Source organism: Anopheles arabiensis, chromosome 3 (genome assembly GCF_016920715.1).
Source record: "Anopheles arabiensis isolate DONGOLA chromosome 3, AaraD3, whole genome shotgun sequence".
Taxonomy (NCBI): domain Eukaryota; kingdom Metazoa; phylum Arthropoda; class Insecta; order Diptera; family Culicidae; genus Anopheles; species Anopheles arabiensis.
The window spans coordinates 36,548,391-36,567,703 of NC_053518.1; the positions used below are offsets into that span (position 1 = coordinate 36,548,391).

Below are 19,313 nucleotides of genomic sequence, written 5' to 3' on the forward strand. Positions count from 1 at the left end.
GTGTGTGCTAATTAAAATCAGAAAAGCAATCCAACTTTTCGATCGCTTTTCGAGTAGGCGTTCGTTTCAGGCCGGGGTTTGGGCGTTTTAATTAGTAAGCGAAGTAACTGGCTTGCTGCTGTTTGGCTGTGTGAGCGAGATGGGTATTTTAAACATTCGACAATTTTATGGTAAGTGTTAGCTTAGCGTCTAAAGAAAAGGACAGAACAATGAATGTTTTATTTAAGTAACGAAAAATAGACTTCAGATAAATTCTACAACTCTCAACATTATCTTTATGAATATCGATAGTTTTGAAATCTTTTTTCAACATATGGCTGCAGTTGATATATTACTATCTAGTGTAGCCTTATTCGATTGGTTTTTACTGAAACAGTTATTTTGAATAAAATTTGATTTTTAAAAGCTTTTTTCTAATTGAAATGAAGTGTAGGCAAGATGAAATAAAACAGAAGGTAACAGAGAACAAAAATGTATATTGATAACTGATTAACTGTTCATTTCTAGAAAAAATCATGTTGTTTGGATCAATGTGATTTCTGTTTTAAATAGCTTCTGTCAGGATATTTTCAAAAAGTGTTACACATATTTGCTACGTAAGAATTATGAATTATGTACTTAGTTATAACTAAACTAACCTCGATAAAGTCTCGAAAGCTTGTATTGTCCAGGCATGTTCGCGTAGGACGTTGAGCCAAATAAAAGAAGAATCACTAAAATCACCATAGATGTCTTGCTTAGATAGAGTTAGTCCTAGTAATTTTTGTACCACTCATTAAATAAATATACTCTTTAGCTTTAAGAAGAACAATCTTCAAAGTTCTTTTTTGAAAAAGATTTTCTTTTTTGGAATTTTCGGTCTCCGTCAAAGAGATGACAGGGTTTTCCAAGTCAGTTTCGAATGCAACCGTACAAGAAGTTAATATACATGAAACTGATACTTCATTTAAATGTATATGTATATATATAATATACTTTCATAATGTATGTATATAATATACTTCAAATAATGATGATGATTTTTAATTTCTGCAGCATGATTTTCAACACGTTATTCGTGATGTGTTGAAAATCATATGTAAAAACTGAAATTCTATTATGAAGCAAATAAACCATTTGACAGCTCTTGAAAAACATCTTGGATGCGGTGAATAATTAAGCATCGATGAGCAGCAAACGTGTATAGAAATATAAAGTTTTATAAGTTGAATGTGCACATAATTACTCACCGCCTCCAAGATGTCTTTCAACAGCTGTCAAGTGGTGTATTTGCTTCAAAATTAAATTTCAGTTTCATCACATGATTTTCACGCATAACAAAGAACTTTCAAATTCAGTCGGGTTGAAAATCATTATGTAGAAACTAAACATTATTATTATGGAAATGAAATATCAGATTGATGTGAATTAACATGTTGCTCGCGGTGAATAACAATGGTTACATTCGAAAGTGACTTGGAAAACCCTGTAATACAATTTCAGTTTTCACATGATTTTCAACACATCACAAATAACTGTCAAACTCAATCCAGCTTGAGGCGTGTTGAAAATCATGCGGTAGAAATTAAAAATTATGATGATAGAAATGAGACAACTTGGATGAACAACTTGCAGATGGTGAATAACAACGTTTACATTCGAAATTGCTTTATATTGAAACATGATTTAAACAGTCAATAAATTTCCTATTGCAACAACTTACGGCAATACAGGGTTTTCTATGCCACTTTCAAATGTAAACATTGTTATTCACTGAATTTATCTGAATCTTGTACTCGGATCGTCAATGCTTGCAATGAGGGGACATACCGGATAGGAATCAAACACGAGCGGCCACGTGGGAGTCGGTGTGTTGATCCTAATAGCTGTTAGGCTGTAGCTCATAATAAATGCAACATACAGATGTTATATTTGTTGCAGTTGATGTTACAGATTATGGAATTTGCTTGTAATCTTTTTTCAACTCAGAAAGTTTACAATAATATACTTCCATATCTCATTTGTAAATAAACTTAACAATAATGTACCTTCAAACAAAACGAAGTTTGTTTGTTCCAGCTTATTACTCTTTTGTGCCCTTGGTTCATTGTTATTATAATATAAAATATGGATCATCCTTTTCATATGAACAAAATGTGTAAAATATCAAAAAAAGTCTCGGATCACTATTTGTATTATTTTCTTTAAACGAGAATAAGTGTGTGCGAAACATCCAGAGAGTAATATTGACGCCACTTTCGATATAGGTTCGAACTTTCGATTAAAAACCACATTTGGCTGATATGATTTAAAATGAGTGAAGAATAACTTAAAACAAAAAATCCCCCGAACCTACCTTCGCTATAGCGTGTAATTTGCACATCAAAAAGACCAAACGAATGCGGTTTCTGTGAAGCCCCAATCTTTATCTGTCACCGGGCGCTCATGCAAAATTTAAAAATCCATTACCATGCAAATAGCATTCACTAATGAGAAGTGCCTTCACCCGGAAGCTCATACACCAGAACGTTCCGTTATTTGCCGCTGATTATTCGAGCAGAGAAGTTCTGCACCGGTCCGACGAGATTGTGCTCCATCTCTTCTAGTGAAAAACGATTCCTTCCAGCATTACGAGTATTTGTTTACCACTTTTTGTCTCTTCATGTTTCCATTTCCATTTCACCATTCGCTCATTGCGCTCATACGTGTCTCTTATTTTCTTTTTATCTTTCCCTCTTTCTCTCTCTCTCTCTCTCTCTCTACCACCCCAAGTAGAACCGGAAGCGGAGGATCTGCCCGTCCCTGCCCGCTACTATCCGGACTCGCTCGTCGAACTGACGCGGACGGCGCGCTTCACCGAGGAGGAGATCAAGCGAATATACCGCGGCTTCAAGGCCGAATGTCCGACCGGCATCGTCAAGGAGGAAACATTCAAGGGCATCTATTCACAGTTTTTCCCGCTCGGTGGTAAGATTACCAAGTAAACAGGGCCATCCGTAGATGCTGCTTCCGGGTCCGTCTGTGTTCGCGTAGTTTTGCCTTTTTGTAGTTGCCCGCTACCCAGCGGCCAAATAGTGGCTGCCTCTACATTCTCTGACTTCCCGTTTTCCTACCTTTAAATGGTTAGGAAGATTGTAGAGCGTAGTTGTGTAGGAAAGAGTTGTGTTCGTTCTTGGATGTTGATTCTCGGTTTCGGTGTCGGTTTTGCCAGCCAAAGCTTCACCCCGCACAGACATCCGTACAGATGAGGCTCCGCATCATTTATGGATGACCCAGTTATGTTTATGTTATGTTTATGTGTGTGTTTGTTCTTTAAGCATGAGTAAGTTTCAGCTTACGTTCTTGAGCGGTTTTATACCGCTTTTGCACGGACTGTTCAGCAATAATATACATCGTTACTGATCATCATGATCATTTCAGTGATATGTTCTACTTTTATCCTTTGACGCCTTGCTTGTGTGCTTAGTGTGAATTGCAGTTTTGTAGTTGTTTTGTTGGCATATGATTCACAGGGCGCTAGTTATCTATTAGTGTTATAGTTCAACAGTAAAACAGCGTTTTATAATTTTAGCTGTCTTATAATTTATAAGAATTATGATCTATTAAAAACTCTTTTTATTTCTATCCATTTCTATTCAATCAATTTGTAATAATGTTTATCCATTTCTATTCAATCAATTTGTAATAATGTTTCACCTGGCTCAATAAATTGAAGCATTTTAATACATAGTTTATCGATTTTGCTCTTTGCGAGGCCTATTTTAATACAGTACATTTTCGCAATGTTTGCCGATCGCTGAACTAAAGCAAAGATAAGAAGCAAAGATATCAAAACATAATGTTATACCATGTAGTCCAAATATACCTATTTGAATTGTTTTCACCTTTGAGTTGTTCATGCCTTATTGTTTATCAAGGTTCTTTATCGAATCAATACCGGCACCCTGAAAAAGAAACAAAACATGAACGACAAGCTGGGCACATTTGTTCATTTGTCCTTCGCGTAATAATAGTAATAAAACAAACGTCCATCATTGCATGCCAGCATTTGTTCCTTCCCAAGTGAACAACAACACATGCAAAGTATTAATCATACACGCAGAGAAAATTTTCGACCGACCCTTTTGTCCCTTTTCTCGCGGCGTGAAAATTGAACCTCTAATTTTGTGCGTAGTTCTCTCGAGAAAAGTGGCAACAACTCAAAAGAAAGGAATGATTTTTCTTTTTTTGTTTGTGTGAAAAGGGAAGAATAATGTTTTGCCGGCAAGCAAAACGACAATAGCAATTTGTAATACTGTGTCTGGAAAAGAGGATATCTTTTGTTTTCGACAAAGAAGCATTACGCCTGTCATATCAGCTTAAGGGAAGCAATTTTTTAAACTGATCTTAAATCAAATTTACATCATAGTGTCTAAAAATCTGTTTACCTTTTTTTCATTTTTTATTTACGTTAGTTTCAAATTTAATTAACTCGTTCGACGCTGCCCAAACTTTGATGAGTTTAACTTTCTGTTTATTTTTCAAACTAAACAACAATCGCGCCACTACCCTATCCTTCCCTGAAGGCAAGCGTACTAATTAGCGGGTGCTATTGGAAACATGGTGCTAAACTAGCCCATCACACGGAGAAGGTTTTGTGTTGCTTTTGGCGTTAAAACAATATCAGCTGCAGCAGGAAGAGTAGATGAACTTCTTAAAACCAACGCAGCAGTAGCAGCAGAAGCAGCAACAGTGTAAATTTCGTTTCCGGCGAAGTTGTGCTTGTCCGGTTGTTTTGTTGACCAAGACGGCTAGCGCCGGCCAAGGGCAGGAGGTGGTCGATATTTTTAGCCAAACGTTCAATTCGTACAAATCGATTGATGTTTTGTTTCTTATTTTGGTGAGCCGAGGCAGAAGACGCGACCAACTGAGTATACCCTGTACTCGATTAATGAAATCACCTTTTGGTTCGATCGGTTTGATCGTTTCGTTTGATCCGAGAGAAGGAAATAGGAGCCGGGTTTAGGAATCGTTTGCGTTAAACGAACTTTTCCAATCAATCTTTTGATATAATTGAAAAAATAGATGGGAATCAGCCTTAATTGAGTTTGTATTTTCAATTTCGAAAATAAAACATATTTCTAACGCAGTTAAACTAAATGTTTGAAATAAATGTGCGGTCTTCAAAGCGGAAAGCACATTCCTGTACTGTATTTTATAGAAAATTACTTTTATTACTATTATTTTCATCAAATCTATTCATGTATTATTATTACTACCAATCAAATTATTATTGTTATTCTTAATATTTTATCATCATTATTGTTTTTATTATTAGTATAACTATGATTATTATTATTATTTTTATTATTTTTATTATTATTATTATTATTATTATTATTATTATTACTATTATTATTATTATTATTATTATTAATATTATTATTACTACTATTGTTATAGATATTATTACACAATATTATTATTATTATTTTTCAAATTAGTCTTATTATTTATTTATTAATTTTTATTATTATTATTATTATTATTATTATTATTATTATTATTATTATTATTATTATTATTACTATTATTATTATAAATATTACTACACAATATTATTATTATTATTTTTCAAATTAGTATTATTATTTATATATTAATTTTTATTATCATTGTTATTATTATTATTATTATTATTATTATTATTATTATTATTATTATTATTATTATTATTATTATTAATATTATTATTATTATTATTATTATTATTATTATTATTATTAATATTATTATTATTATTATTATTATTATTATTATTATTATTATTATTATTATTATTATTATTATTATTATTATTATTATTATTATTATTATTATTATTATTATTATTATTATTATTATTTTTATTATTATTATTATTATTATTATTATTATTGTTATTATTATTATCATTATCATTATCATTATTTATTAATAATAATTCTCAGATTTTACGGAGGTACATAACACCTATTTACATAATATGTTGTTCGAAATTAGAAGACAAACTATTATTTTTTACATTTACAAAAGTTTTAACATTATAATTATAAAACATTTCATCTATGTTCGCAATATGCAATATGCTAAATAGCATGAGCAATCCTTTTTACCTCACAGTCCCAAATCGAAGCAGATCCTACATGATGCTTCATTAATCATTTCTCATGAAAACTTTGCAAACTGTATGCCTAAACAAACATCGTTGAGTGTTGCCAACTTCTCTAAGGGTTTACTTTACCTTTTATTTTGTACCTACCTAAGCAACATTTCAATTACACTTCAAACATGCCATCTTCAACCCACCGCCAGCGCAAACAAGGCCTTAAAGAAGCGAAATTGTGCGCGGTGTACACTGTACGCGGCCAACAAACTAACAAGAACCGGCCACTATAACACATTGAAGCATCAGAAGAAATCATACGGTAGTATCGTTTTGCAAGCAAAGCTCTTCCCCACATGGGAAAAGTAAATACAAACTCTACTCTTCACGTTTCTGCTGCCTTCGCGTATTTGCGCTACCGGTCATGCCGTTTGTGGATAATGATGACAAGAATTTGCACATGTGAGGCAAAGAAAAGAGAAACGTCATCGAAATTTTGTTCCGGCTGCTTTTTTTCGAGCCCTGTTGTTGGTAAACCAGAAGACAGTAACGCTTTCAGGTACTGTACGAAGAACTTTGTCTGGTGTATGGACAGAATACGGTCAAAACGTCGGTAGCAAACTTAGTTTGCTAACAAACCGGAAAAAGTTTGCGTTTGCCGGCGACCGGGACGGTTGGGATGGATATGTGTAATATTAAGCTGTAGGGAAGAAGAGACCCGATACCGTATGTTGTGCTGCTGAAAATGATGCATGTAATTCAATTATGCTGATATAAATATGGATCTTTCGCGCACTTTTTTCTGTGAATAGAAAGCACATAGAAGTTGGTTGATTTCCTTTTTTTCGACCCGTTTGAACTTTATCTATTTACCCTGATGGAATCGTCCACTTATTTAGCATCGAATGTTATCCTATCGTACACTTTCTTCGTAACAGCATAACGATAAGCTCAAAGTGATAAGGATCAGCAATTATTTCGTCGAAATAATGCTTCTTATACCCTCAATGCTGATTTGACTGTTTCCCACACTTTGGCACCAATATTGCACAATACACTTTGATCCTCCCGCCCCAGTAAGACAGTAGATTGGCCACTGGAGATACGGAGCAACCCCCGGTTCCGAAAATGCGTTGGCTATAAACGCCCGCCCACATAACACATAACACTTGAACGCCTTGATGGTTGCGCTTAATAGTGACATGAATTGTCTGCTGCGGTTTACCCAACCGCCCTCACGGTTTGAGCCCAATTGTGTGACCCTCTTTATGATGAGGACAGCAGTTTGGCGATACCGTTCAATGTTGCCAATTCAGCCCGATTTGCGGCCCGTAACCCGCGGTGGCATAATTTTATGAGACATTTATTGTGTGCATAGCACTTCATAACTCGCGCATAAGGTAGAAGAGGATGTTGTAAACGTTACAGCACAAGTGAAACAGGTTGGGTCGTACCTGTTGATTGTTTGTTACAAGTTGGCTTAGTTTTACAGGTGGATATTTTGAAGCCTTTTAGTTCTTAATTAGGGGCGATCCCGTGATACAGTCGTCAACTCGCGTGAATTTATGACCTGCCAGTCGTGGGTTCAACCCTAGCATGAACCACCTCCCCTCCCTCCTAGCAACGGTTGACTATCTCGCTGCGCGATACTGTAATAAGTCTCGAAAGCCTTTATAAGTAGACTTGTGCGCGTAGAGTGTTACACGAAGTGGAAGAAGTAGTTATTAACTTCCTTATAAGTTTGTTCTGGTTACTCTTCATAAGTAATGAAGAAAAATAGAATTCATCTCTAGATTGATATTCATTTTAAAAAAGGTCTTGGTTGAAACATTTTTTCAATACATTTGTTTTAAGTTATTAGCTTAAATATTCTGCTTTATAAATCGAAAGTAATATATTATATTATTCAAAAAGTCAAGAGATCAATTTAAAAGGCTTACAAGACTTTTTTGGCTTGCAAAAGTTGTTGCTCAATCTTTGTCATCATTGGGCGCTCCTGATGTGAATTGAATCAGGATTTATTATTAATTCTTCCCTTCTTCTTCTTCTTCTTCTTATTCTTTTCGCTCAAGGCCTGTCTGTACCCATTGCTGAAGTGAGCTTGGCTTTCTTTAATTTATTGTTACCATATCAGGATAGTCAGTCCTACGTATGGGGGCATGGTTCATTTGGAGCTTGAACCCATGACGGGCATGTTGTTATAAGTCATACTAGTTGATGACTGTACCACTAGACCGGCCTGAGTCACCACCAGTCTTTCCCTGTAACTCAACTAATAACTGTGTGTCTGATATCTATTATTCATTTTTTATTTATTTATTTATTTATTTATTTATTTATTTATTTATTTACTTTATTTATTTTAAAAAAAAAACAATATTTGTCTAGTCATTTTGTCTTAATTTTTTTCTTTGTTTACCTACTCTTGCGTTTATTTATGTGTTACTTAGTTCACTCTTTATTAGTTTTTCAATTATTCCCTTACTTATGATCAAAATGTCTATCCTTTATTAAACAAAGAACAGTTTATTGACTCTTATAACTATTGTGGTCCAACCTGACTACGCAGTCTGTCCACCGGGACGCGCCACTCACCGACAGCAGTCGACGGCTGTCGTATGATGTGTGCGTGAAAGGATGTGCGTGAGTTCCCGGGTCGCTGACCAGAGAAGCAAAAGGGGAGGATAAGGGAGCGAAGAGAGAGAGAGCAGACACATTCGTGCGGTAGAGCTAGGTTAGGATAAACGGGCCCGTTATAGCATTAGTATAGGAATAGGGAATAAAGTTTTATAATAATTTGTGTCGATGCCTTTAAGTCTTGTTTGTTTCGAATTTGTTTTAATCCCCGTGCATCCGACACAAAAATAACTAAGCTATCTTATTCACTAGCTTAAATCTATTTTACTTCTTGCTTAGCAAATTTTCCTTTTTTTTCTTTCTTTATAAATAGATATTAAATAAATGATAAACAATGACATTATTTTAGCTCTTTTTCTTTGTTCATATTTTTCATACCTGGTTTTATTAGTTCATGTAATTTTGGTGTAATATGCAATTCGTCCTTGACTATTTGTGTATACAAAATCGATACGTTTTTTATCAGTTTACATTCTTTAAATTTGTTTTAATTTCTTCTGTCACTATTTTTTTCATTAACCAAAACATAAAAGTAGCTTCGTTGTTTTCAATTCATTTTGTTATTATTAATATAACGCCATATCTTGTTCCATTCCAGTGATGGTGTTTTGGATTGAATATGTGGTAGAGGAAGCGAATCTATCATTCTTATAGCTAATCTTATGAGTTATTTAATTAAATTAATATTATACTATTTATACATGATTGATATAAGATTTATTTTTATTTTTATATCTAGCACCATATTACTCAACTTGCCCTCAACAATTAACTAGATTACTTAGCCTTTAACAATGAAAAGGACGTAAACAGTTGAACCTTATCTCACAGTTCGAATATCGCTCATTTCCCAGTCCCCCAAAACATGAGATTCTTAAACTATGTGCCATTCTTCAGATTGTGAAACAATTTAAAAGCAAACGCTTGACAACTAAGTTGCCAAAAGTTGCTCCTATGTTTTCTTATGCTTGTGGTTTGAAGTTTATCATTGGTTTCGTGTTGATATGAGACTGAACGATGTTAGGCAAAATAGTTTGTGTGGCAAAGGGAAAGTACATACTGCAAGCAACAACTACAAACTTGTCAAGTTGTTCTCTGTTGCTCGTTTTTCTTTACTCTAAAACTTGTTTTTTTTAACGAGAGAATCTACGGTGCTGAAGAGAAAGAAACACGTTTTTTTAAATTATGTTTAATACATGTTTTTGGTATCATTATCAGTGAACTTATATTTATTCACTCTACGTCTACGTCAACTGAGAAGTAATTTCTCACTCATTTTAAACACATCAAACCCCATCTGTAAATGAATTGAATGAGCTTAATAAATTAAAACCTCGTTCAATGCCGATAAACAAGGCCGCTTTACATGAAAAACTAAAAACAAAATCGACACGAAAGAAGAAGGCAGATGGATAGTTGTTGTTCCGATCAACCTCACCCACGGGAATTGATTGAATGCATGTGTGTGTGTATGTGTCCGCACTGCATTGCCGCAACCGGAGGCGAAAAATGCGAAACCATCGATCTTGAAATTTACGACTGTACACGGGGAGGTAAATGGTAACAACCTCACAGTTATCATAAATATTCATTCGCACGTCGGTAGACATACGGTACTTTTTTTGTTGGTGTGCGCCGTTGCACGTTTGATAGGTTGAGAAAGATCTCCGCTCGGTGGTAGATATATTTACATAAACTTCATCTTGTCTGTGGCGTTAAAATCAATAACGTACCGGAAGCGTACGGGAAACGGAATGGGAGAGAAGCAACGAGCGAGGCAAAGGCAAGCAAGTCAGCTTCAGCTGTCTAGCTAGGAATCAGTTTCATGCCGAACCTTTGGCCGGTTGGATCTACCCCAGTGCTTGCTTGTAGTTGTTTTTACGGTTCGTGGGCGATGTTGTTACGTTTCCATCTAAAACACAAAAATCCTTCCGTCAGCCCTGCCACACGAAGAGCTCCATTTCCGTTCTGTTTCGCTCGGAATCTCGGAACATTCGTTTATGTTTCCCTCCGTTTTCTGTACGCCATCGAAGTTGTTATATTTTCAAATTTTCCAGCCCGATTCCGAGAGCACTTAGGTCGGTTTGGTTTCGAATAGCAACGCTTCCGTCGTGCGCGGGGTGCTGAAAGAGTTCACCCGAAACCTTTGGAGCGGTCAAAAAGTGTTTTACGCTTCGCACAAGTAATACGATGTCAATTAACATGTTTCCATTTTTTTATCTCTCCTTTTCTCCGATTGCGGAGTGTCTAACACAAAAAAGCTGCTCATGATGCAGCCGTTTTTGCAAAGCTTTTCCCTTTCGAAATGGAGAATTTATTTAGTTTCGTAAGTACAAAAACTGCGAGCGGGAAGCCTCAGTGTTTTTTACCCATATCCGTTATCAGACTAAAAAACCCCGAAAGGGAAATAGTTGAACGATTTGCCGCCAAGTGAAGGAGCTGGGAGGAGTTAGGCCGAGGAGTGTGGAATGGGAAGCCGTAGCCGCACGTTTGGGTTGTAAAATAAACTGCCGAGTTGAGTGAGGAACGACAGGAGATTGAGAGCTGGTGCTTTGCCCGACAATACAACTCGCTAGGGGTACGAGCACTGCACTGAATGTGCAATCTAAATTAATAACTTTTTGGGGCCCCATCAGGATGGAAAATGGAAATGAAATATTAGTTTACATTTGCAAAGCGGTTCACTCGTTTGAACCGAAGCCAGCAAAAGGATTGGTGTGTGTTTCGGAGTGAATTTGTAGCAGCAACTAGGAAAACGGAATGGAAAGAGAATCAAATAGAATATCTTTGTTCTTCGTTCTTTGTTAATGAAGGGCGTTCAGAGATTTAATTTATTTTTTAATGATTTTTCGCGGCTTTTTGATAGAAGTCAGATTCGCACAAAGTAAATTGAAACATTCAAAATCTTTGTTAAAAATGGAAGTCAGATACTGAAATGATTGTGGTATTGAGATGTATAAAAAAGGTAAATATCACAACAGGAAATGTTTCCTCGAAAGGTATTAACTATTATTTAATAGTTTACGTATTTATGTACTTTTAATAACGTGGTAAAACACTATAAATAGTGTAAATATAGGAGTATAGAATAACTCGCCAGCGTGTTTAGGCTCAGACCACAGTGTCAGACTTGGTTGTTTTCCGGCCTGGATTGTCTTTGCATTGCTCTCTAAGTGACAGAATAATTTGCTGATTGAAGTGTTGGGTGTCCATTATTTGAGATTGAGCAAAGCTCTCAATACTTGTATTTTTGTGTATCATCAAATGCCACTTTGTTGATATTGTTTCTGTAATAAAGATAATAATAATTAAAATAATAATAACAATAATGATAATAATAGAAGTGGTAGTAGTAAAAATAATAATGATAATAATATTAGTAGTAGGAGTAGTAGTAGTAGTAATAATAATAATAAAAATAATAAAAATAATAGAATTAAAAGTAATGATAATAGTAATAATAATAATAATAATAAAAGTAGTACCAAATATAATAAAATTAATAATAAAAATAATAATAATAATAAAAATAATAATAATAATAATAATAATAATCATAATAATAATAATAATAATAATAAAATAATAGTGATTACAACAAAATAAATAATAAAAGCTTAAAAAGCTTAAACCAAATACGACAGTGGCATATCAACAATATGAAGTTAAAAATAAATATTTAAAAATAGAACCAGATATACAATCAAAGTGTCAAGGAGTAGATAAAACATAAATAAAAAAATGCGAAATGCAATGCAATGCGACATGTAAAATAGTTGCAAAAGCAATAATGAATGAAAGGTCCTATCTTCTTTATGATAATGATAAGAATGAAAGAAATAAAGCAAGACGATAAAAAACACAAATGAAAAAGATCGTTAAAAGTTTCATGTTTAATTTTCACACAACATTCAACAACGCCATTCATATCGATCCAAAGTTAATGATAATCTTTCCGTTTACCGAGGGAAAAAATGGTCTCAAAAATAGCATTAAGCATAATGCGTAACGACAAGAAAAATTATTGAACCAACCAGCTGAGCTGTGGCGAAATTTATTCGTACGGCAAAATTTAATTTATCCTGCCGCACGATTTGTCGTTTGCTATTCATGCAAAGTTTTACTGCCTTTTCTTGCTACTGATGATAACAGGACAAAAAATCTTCTCTTCCGTATGCAAACCCCTACTCACAAAGCGAAAGAGAACGCAACAAAAAACACTCTACGCCACAACTCAAAGACACAAACCGCCAGTGAAGAGAATTAAATCATCCGATAAATATTCATAAGTGGCTTGTCGGCCCGAATGGAATCGCCCAAATACGTATCCCCAAATGCGTTGCTGCAAAGCGGGATTGGGTTGGGATATACAAAAAAAAGTCAGTTGCGTCACCGTTGCGTAGAACTATCCCATTGTCACATCCGCAAAGGAGCAGTTCGACTTTTTGGACGTTTTTTTTTTTACCGCACCGCGCACAGTCCGCAGTCGTATGATGAATTGTCATCGGTTTGGCAGCCAAATGGAGGGACACACCACAAAACCACCGTCATCGTACGGGTGTGTCCGAAATGAATTCGCCCTGGAGTGTCCCTGGTCGATAGCGCCATCGTGTGCTTCCCCCCCCCTCCCAGGGTGCCTAGGGCCTAGTCGCTCGGTTCGGTCGTCCGAGAGGAAACATAATTATGTAAATTATGATTATTCAAAACCAACTTTAGCCACAACTGGGAGCTTTGGCGGGACATTTCGTCCCCATTTCCATCACTCGCTGTTTGCATTGAAACATCTGTTAATCTTGTCCTGCTTCCTCCACGGGGTTTGGACCTGCTTGTCCTGGTGCTGTTGAATATGCTTTTCGAGTATCAGATTATCTCCCGATGCAACATGTTATTGTTTAGCGAATGCGGCGCTTAATTACGCTCTAAACGTTCCGATTTCGGGTCTGTGGCTTTCTGGTGAATCGGATTTCCATAAACCACGATTTATGGTGTCGATCGTAATGAGCGATTTAGATAGGTCTGCTCAATTTTGTCCCTAATGCCTATTGCGGGTCACCTATGGTCACCTATGGATGGTGTTAATTGTGGTTGTGGAATCGCGTTTACATGTAGGGAATAATTGATTTTTGTTTATTGTAAAATTAACATCAGCACACAGGTTGAGTTAGTCTTTTCGATTTGATTTCTGAAATGAAATGTAATTGAATGTAATTATGAACGGAATCTGTAATTATAAATAGAATTATAGAGTAGATAGTTCTCTTCAGCAGTAAAATCTGGTTAATTGTTTATCTTAAGCTCATAACTAGAAATCACTCATCAAAACTATAAATGATTTGATTTAAACATGTTATCAACATGTCCAAAAGGTTTACATTAAAAATATTGAAAAATGGTTTGAAATAGATTTGTTTTGTCGCATACTTCTTTGATACATCTCAAAATGCGGATAGTCAATAAATTGAGTTTAGGTTTGTATATTAGACCACTTGAATATTACTTCAAATTTAATGTTAATCGTTTTTCTTCATTCTTCAGTTCATTTAAATGATAGTTTAAAGATCAGTCTCTATTTATAGATAAAAGATAATCGAATGGACCTTTTTTTGGCTAATCTACTTCAATACAAATCTTGAATGTAGTACAAACAAAGAATAATAATTATACACTTCCATTAATCCTTGGTTTCTACACATTTTAAATGATTTGTTCAAGTATATAACCTGCGTGGTTATGTCAATCCATATTCCATCAACCATAATTCATTCGCAAACTATAGCGCCTTCCATAGGCGTTTTTCTATTACGATAGTCCATAGTCTTTCTGGCATATTATCGCCTTTTTCCATTTTGATTCCTGCCAAAGTCCTATCCTATTCGGTTCGCCCAATAGCCGGGTTTATAGTTTCCCTCCTTCTATTCTCCACATTTCTCGAAAGTCCCGGAATAAGCCATACCTTAAAGTACGTAAATACCTTTACACCGAGACGAGCAATATAAGAACACATGTTGCCATATTACATAAAGAATCAATATCTTCAAACATTACTGCGAAGCTTTTGACCCAATTCTTGTTCACAGAAAGGTCTGACACAATTTTCACCTGTGGACAAGAGTGTCGATACCAAGAAGGAGCAACACGATTGATTTCTTCTATTCAGTTCATTCCTACCTCGCCAAATAAGACGCCGAATCGTATAGTGTTACAGTTTCATTGGGATTGATTTAAAGCTACTTATCTTTAGGTCTACAGCTACTCATTTAATGGAGACACGATATGATCGTAAATTATTACAAACTATAAACATGAGACCTAAGATCATACCACAACTTCTTAGCGTATTATCACAGTGAACTGTAAATGCATATTTAGCGTAGATCATCTATATACTCCAGAATCAAAATTACTTACTGCAGTCAGAAATTAGATAAAATCTTTTCATACATTAAAATTCAAATTTGGGTGAATGTACAAATAGTGATTAAATTTTTAGGGGTGCATATGTGCTTTAAAATATTTTAAGTATCAGGAAGGTACATTTATGAATATTTTAACTAATAACAATTGGAATATGTTTTATCTTCGCAATCACAACCATTTTTACCATCAAAAACGACAAATTTACGATAAAAACATACATCTTTTTGTGGCTGCTTCGTTGTACCTATAGGTATGGCTATAACGTGCCAAGATTTGGTGTGTTCGTTAAATAAACTTTCTTCCATCGATGAACGATACCGTCGAGCTCATTTTACATTCAAAGCTTTGGTTGTCAATGAAATCATTTTTTATGTGACATTATTTTATTTTTTTTAAATCTGTATTATTTAAGTATAAATTGGCTACATTTTCGAGCGAATCTAGAAGAAAGCAACGAAAAAGCCGCATTAAAGTTGATTTTAAAGGGCTTTTTCTAAATTCTCTTAAACTGATGCAGTTTAAGGAAAGTTTAAGGCTCCAGTTTCGTGCCCGAAAATGTCAATTGGGAAGATACCTCAAAAACTATGTTTAATATAAATGGAACTTAGCTTTGAATGGGTCTTTGTTTGATAAATTACTCACAGGAAACTCAATTCTGTTGCTTATTTTAGTGAAAACAATATGACATGTCAAAAATATCCTGTAAAAAAATTGAAATGTCCTGTTTTTACTGATTTTATGGCTATAACCACTATAGGAACATGCCTGTTTTGTATACCTATAATTTCATTTGTAAACCTATAATGGCACTGAAGTAAAAAAAAACACTAAAAAATTGCAAAAAACGATCAAAGAGCAATGAATTTTAGTAAATCAATAACATTTCATAAAGTTTATGTAAAAATGCGTTGTTATGTGGTCATTTACAGCGTTAACAAAAATATAATAGTTTTGTTAGGAAATGCTAGGGATTTTGAACAATTTTGGACACATTTCACAGAATAATGAATCAGTTGGTCGCTATGTAACGGTCCCATTTAGTTTTAAACTGTTTGTAACCGATGTATGGTCATATAATAGGTACGTTTACCTCTTTGTTAATCATGCTTAAAACATTGGTGAAATGATAAAATCTATCAGCAAACTCATTGTTTATCGATTGGAGACAAAATAATTTGACCATTATTAAATTTATAAACGCAGCCAGAGCGGTTGGCAGATTGCACTGACTATTGAAACAAGAAACATCGTATTATAAAAAAAATATATGGTCAGGTATCACAAAAAACAAACGGTGGACGAAGAGTACAAACACCAGCGGTCCTAAAACGCTGCCTTGCTGCCAATCCTCTGCAGAAAAACTCTATCAAACGCTGCTTTGTGTTATCAAAAATCCTATATGAATGTATACAAATTCAGCTGTTGATTTTTTTTATATTCTAGCCTGTATGTATGTACAAATTGCAAAATTTAACGTGATCCACCACACCTTTCAAACTCGTAAAAATGCCCAACATTGAAACCCATCCAGCGCACCTTTTTTTGCTGTATGTTTTTCACATCATTTTGATGGTTTCTGTTTTGCGCGATTTTTTATGTGTTTTGCTATTCGTACTGCTGCTACGCGTAGTACAGCAGCAGTGTGAAAACAGGCATCAGGCAGCCACTGCCACTAGATACTTCACTGCCATCGTGTACCGAAAACTCAGAAACGATGTCCGTTTCGTTAGGGCAAATACGCACGAAACGCGAAACATTAACACGTTTTTGGCTTCTCTTTAACCGTTTTCTCCGTTCGTATGGTAGAGCACTCCCTGGCGGAGTGAAATAGACAGCTGCCACTACTACGCTGTTTGCCAGAATCAAAAACGAAAAACAAAAGTGTTTTAGAAAGGAGAAAATGGCCGCTACACAATGTAGCCGTTTTGTTTGGTACATGATATTTCACTCAATAATTTCATCATTATCACATCGCGGAGCCCCACCAACGGCGAAAAAGGTTTCGGCCAGGCATAAACCCCGTACATTGTTTTGCTTTATGCACTGGAAACGGAACCAACAACGAAACGAACCCTCACCACAATCGTCATTCCCTTGGCACGGGGGATTGTGGCGTAGGATGAAATCTGGTGCAAAGGAGAGGGCTGTTTTTATGAAGCTGGTCAGCGATGGCAAATGATAGTCGACCACGCAATCGTACCACAACAGCGTAACCTCAGAGTCCAGCACTAGTCGACAGGGCCACGCAAAGGTGTCGCTTTCGTCTTAATTCGTCTTTTTACACCTACCGTCACCTTTGCAGCGGGTTGAGAGTGACGATGATGGGGTAGTTTGTTTTCTATTTCCTCCATTTTTCCGTTTTGGGTTGATTATTTAGTATTTCCTTCCCATCGATACCTTTGCTTACTGGTCAGTTACGGGAGGTTATGGTGAAAATTACCATCAATTTGACCTTTTCTCGCACCTTTTCAGACGACATTGGTGGGGCACGTCCGCCAAAGGACCTTCAGCTATAGGGCAGTAGCGTGTTTTTTCCCTTATTTCGGCAATGAATAGGTCAACGCACTTGATGGCATCAAACGTCGAGAAACATAAAATCAAAGCTAGTAAAGGAATCCGGTCGGTAGCCAAAAACCGACCTACCGTATCGAGCCGGCCTTATCACTTTGCGTGTGTCGTAAAGGGGCCTTCAAATCATTTCTTCCGGTGTACGCTTTACGAGGAGGGCTTAAATGGGGGAGGAATGGTTTAGTTACGGAAGAAGGTGCTGTGCCGAGTGGAGTTAATCTTTTGGTTTGCCCAACCCAAAGCCCCAGAAAGACCGGCCGGCACAACAATAATCGATGATAGTGGGGGGTAGGAAGAATTCCATGAGTCCCCCAAAAACCGGTCTGGTTTCAAAAGACGCTCGGTGACTAACACAAAACTCGTAAACTTGTCCCCTTTACAAAACATTGGGCCTTTTTTTTCGTTCAACCACAAACAACTTGGCGAATAACAGTTGAGGTGAAACTTTCACCTCCTGCTAAAGCTTGAATCATTTATTCGCTTCTCTCGACGGCTCCCGGCACCGTTGTAGTGTGTCAAATGTGGCTCACACGCCAGCCCAAACCCAATCCAGGCCGGGCTGGCCAACATATTTCGGGTTTTGGGTTTTGGGCCCCCTAATGGCGGTAAGGCTCGCTACCCGTTGGGGCATTGTGGAGCATTTGTACGCCATCAATTTCACCACTCGAAGCATAAATCTCTCACCCGGCGGCCCGTGTGCCTCTCGGGACGAGGCGTTGAGCTCGCGGACGAACTGTGGGGGGGTTAATTGTGGGACAGGAAGCGATGCGGAAAAATCGTCGCTAATCTTGGCGCATAAATTAAGCACAGATCGAGCTTTCGTGCCGCCTGTTTTGCACACGTAGTGGCTTCCCTCACAGTTCATGCATTTTTTTTTGTTGGTTTGCTTTGTTTTATGTCGTTCCCGGAAAGCTTTTGCCATAACCCACAAGGAGCCGTGTAGCACAAATGGAGGTTTGCTGTTTGCTGCACCGACTGCCCGAAGGCACTCGGGTCGGTAGTGTATAGAGTATGATGTCAATTTTTCCCTGCCTGGGTCGCTTGTCGGTTGGCGTAAATCTTGCCAGCGCTTGTATATTTTCCAGCCGTGTCAGGAACCTTTGGCACAGTGTGTGTTCGAGTGGAGCGATTTTTAAACACCACTTGCACAATGTACACACAACGAGGTAAAACACAGATCTGCCCGAAGGCAGATTTGGATGAGATAGGCTCTACTATTGATGGAGGGTTTATTTTGCTTGTGTCGGATGGAGCAGCCTGGTGCTTTAGTAGGATGACGATGCCATGGAGGCGCCTGGTAGTTTACTAGCAGTGGGGAAGAAATTTGCATACATGAAATTACTTTCTGGTTTGTTTGTGGACAGTACTTTAAAATTGAGAATGAATTGATTCCTTTAGTTTTTTAAATTGAAGTTCATTTAACAGATTTCTATGCACCCCTTTTAAAATTAATGAAAATCAAATATATGTTCTTTCAGTTTTATTATAACTTAAACCAGAGGTCTCCATACTTTTCAGTTCGCGGGCTACCTTTAGACGCTACTTTTGGATTAAGTGGAAGTTAAAATCTCGTTTTAACAAGAAAATA

The 19,313-nt window shown here is 36.2% G+C and overlaps 1 protein-coding gene across 4 annotated transcripts in view; it reads left to right on the forward strand.

Annotated features, from left to right (window-relative positions):
* Positions 1-19,313, forward strand: part of LOC120901408 (Kv channel-interacting protein 4-like) — an 86,692-nt gene that overhangs the window by 62,752 nt on the left and 4,627 nt on the right. For 2 of the 4 annotated variants that reach the window (XM_040309328.1, XM_040309330.1), the window contains one exon: positions 2,755-2,946. In XM_040309328.1, coding sequence (XP_040165262.1) covers positions 2,755-2,946 — 192 coding nt within the window. Of the gene's footprint in view, positions 1-2,751; positions 2,947-19,313 lie in introns of all 4 variants that reach the window. The other 2 variants (XM_040309329.1, XM_040309327.1) reach the window with 2 other exon arrangements.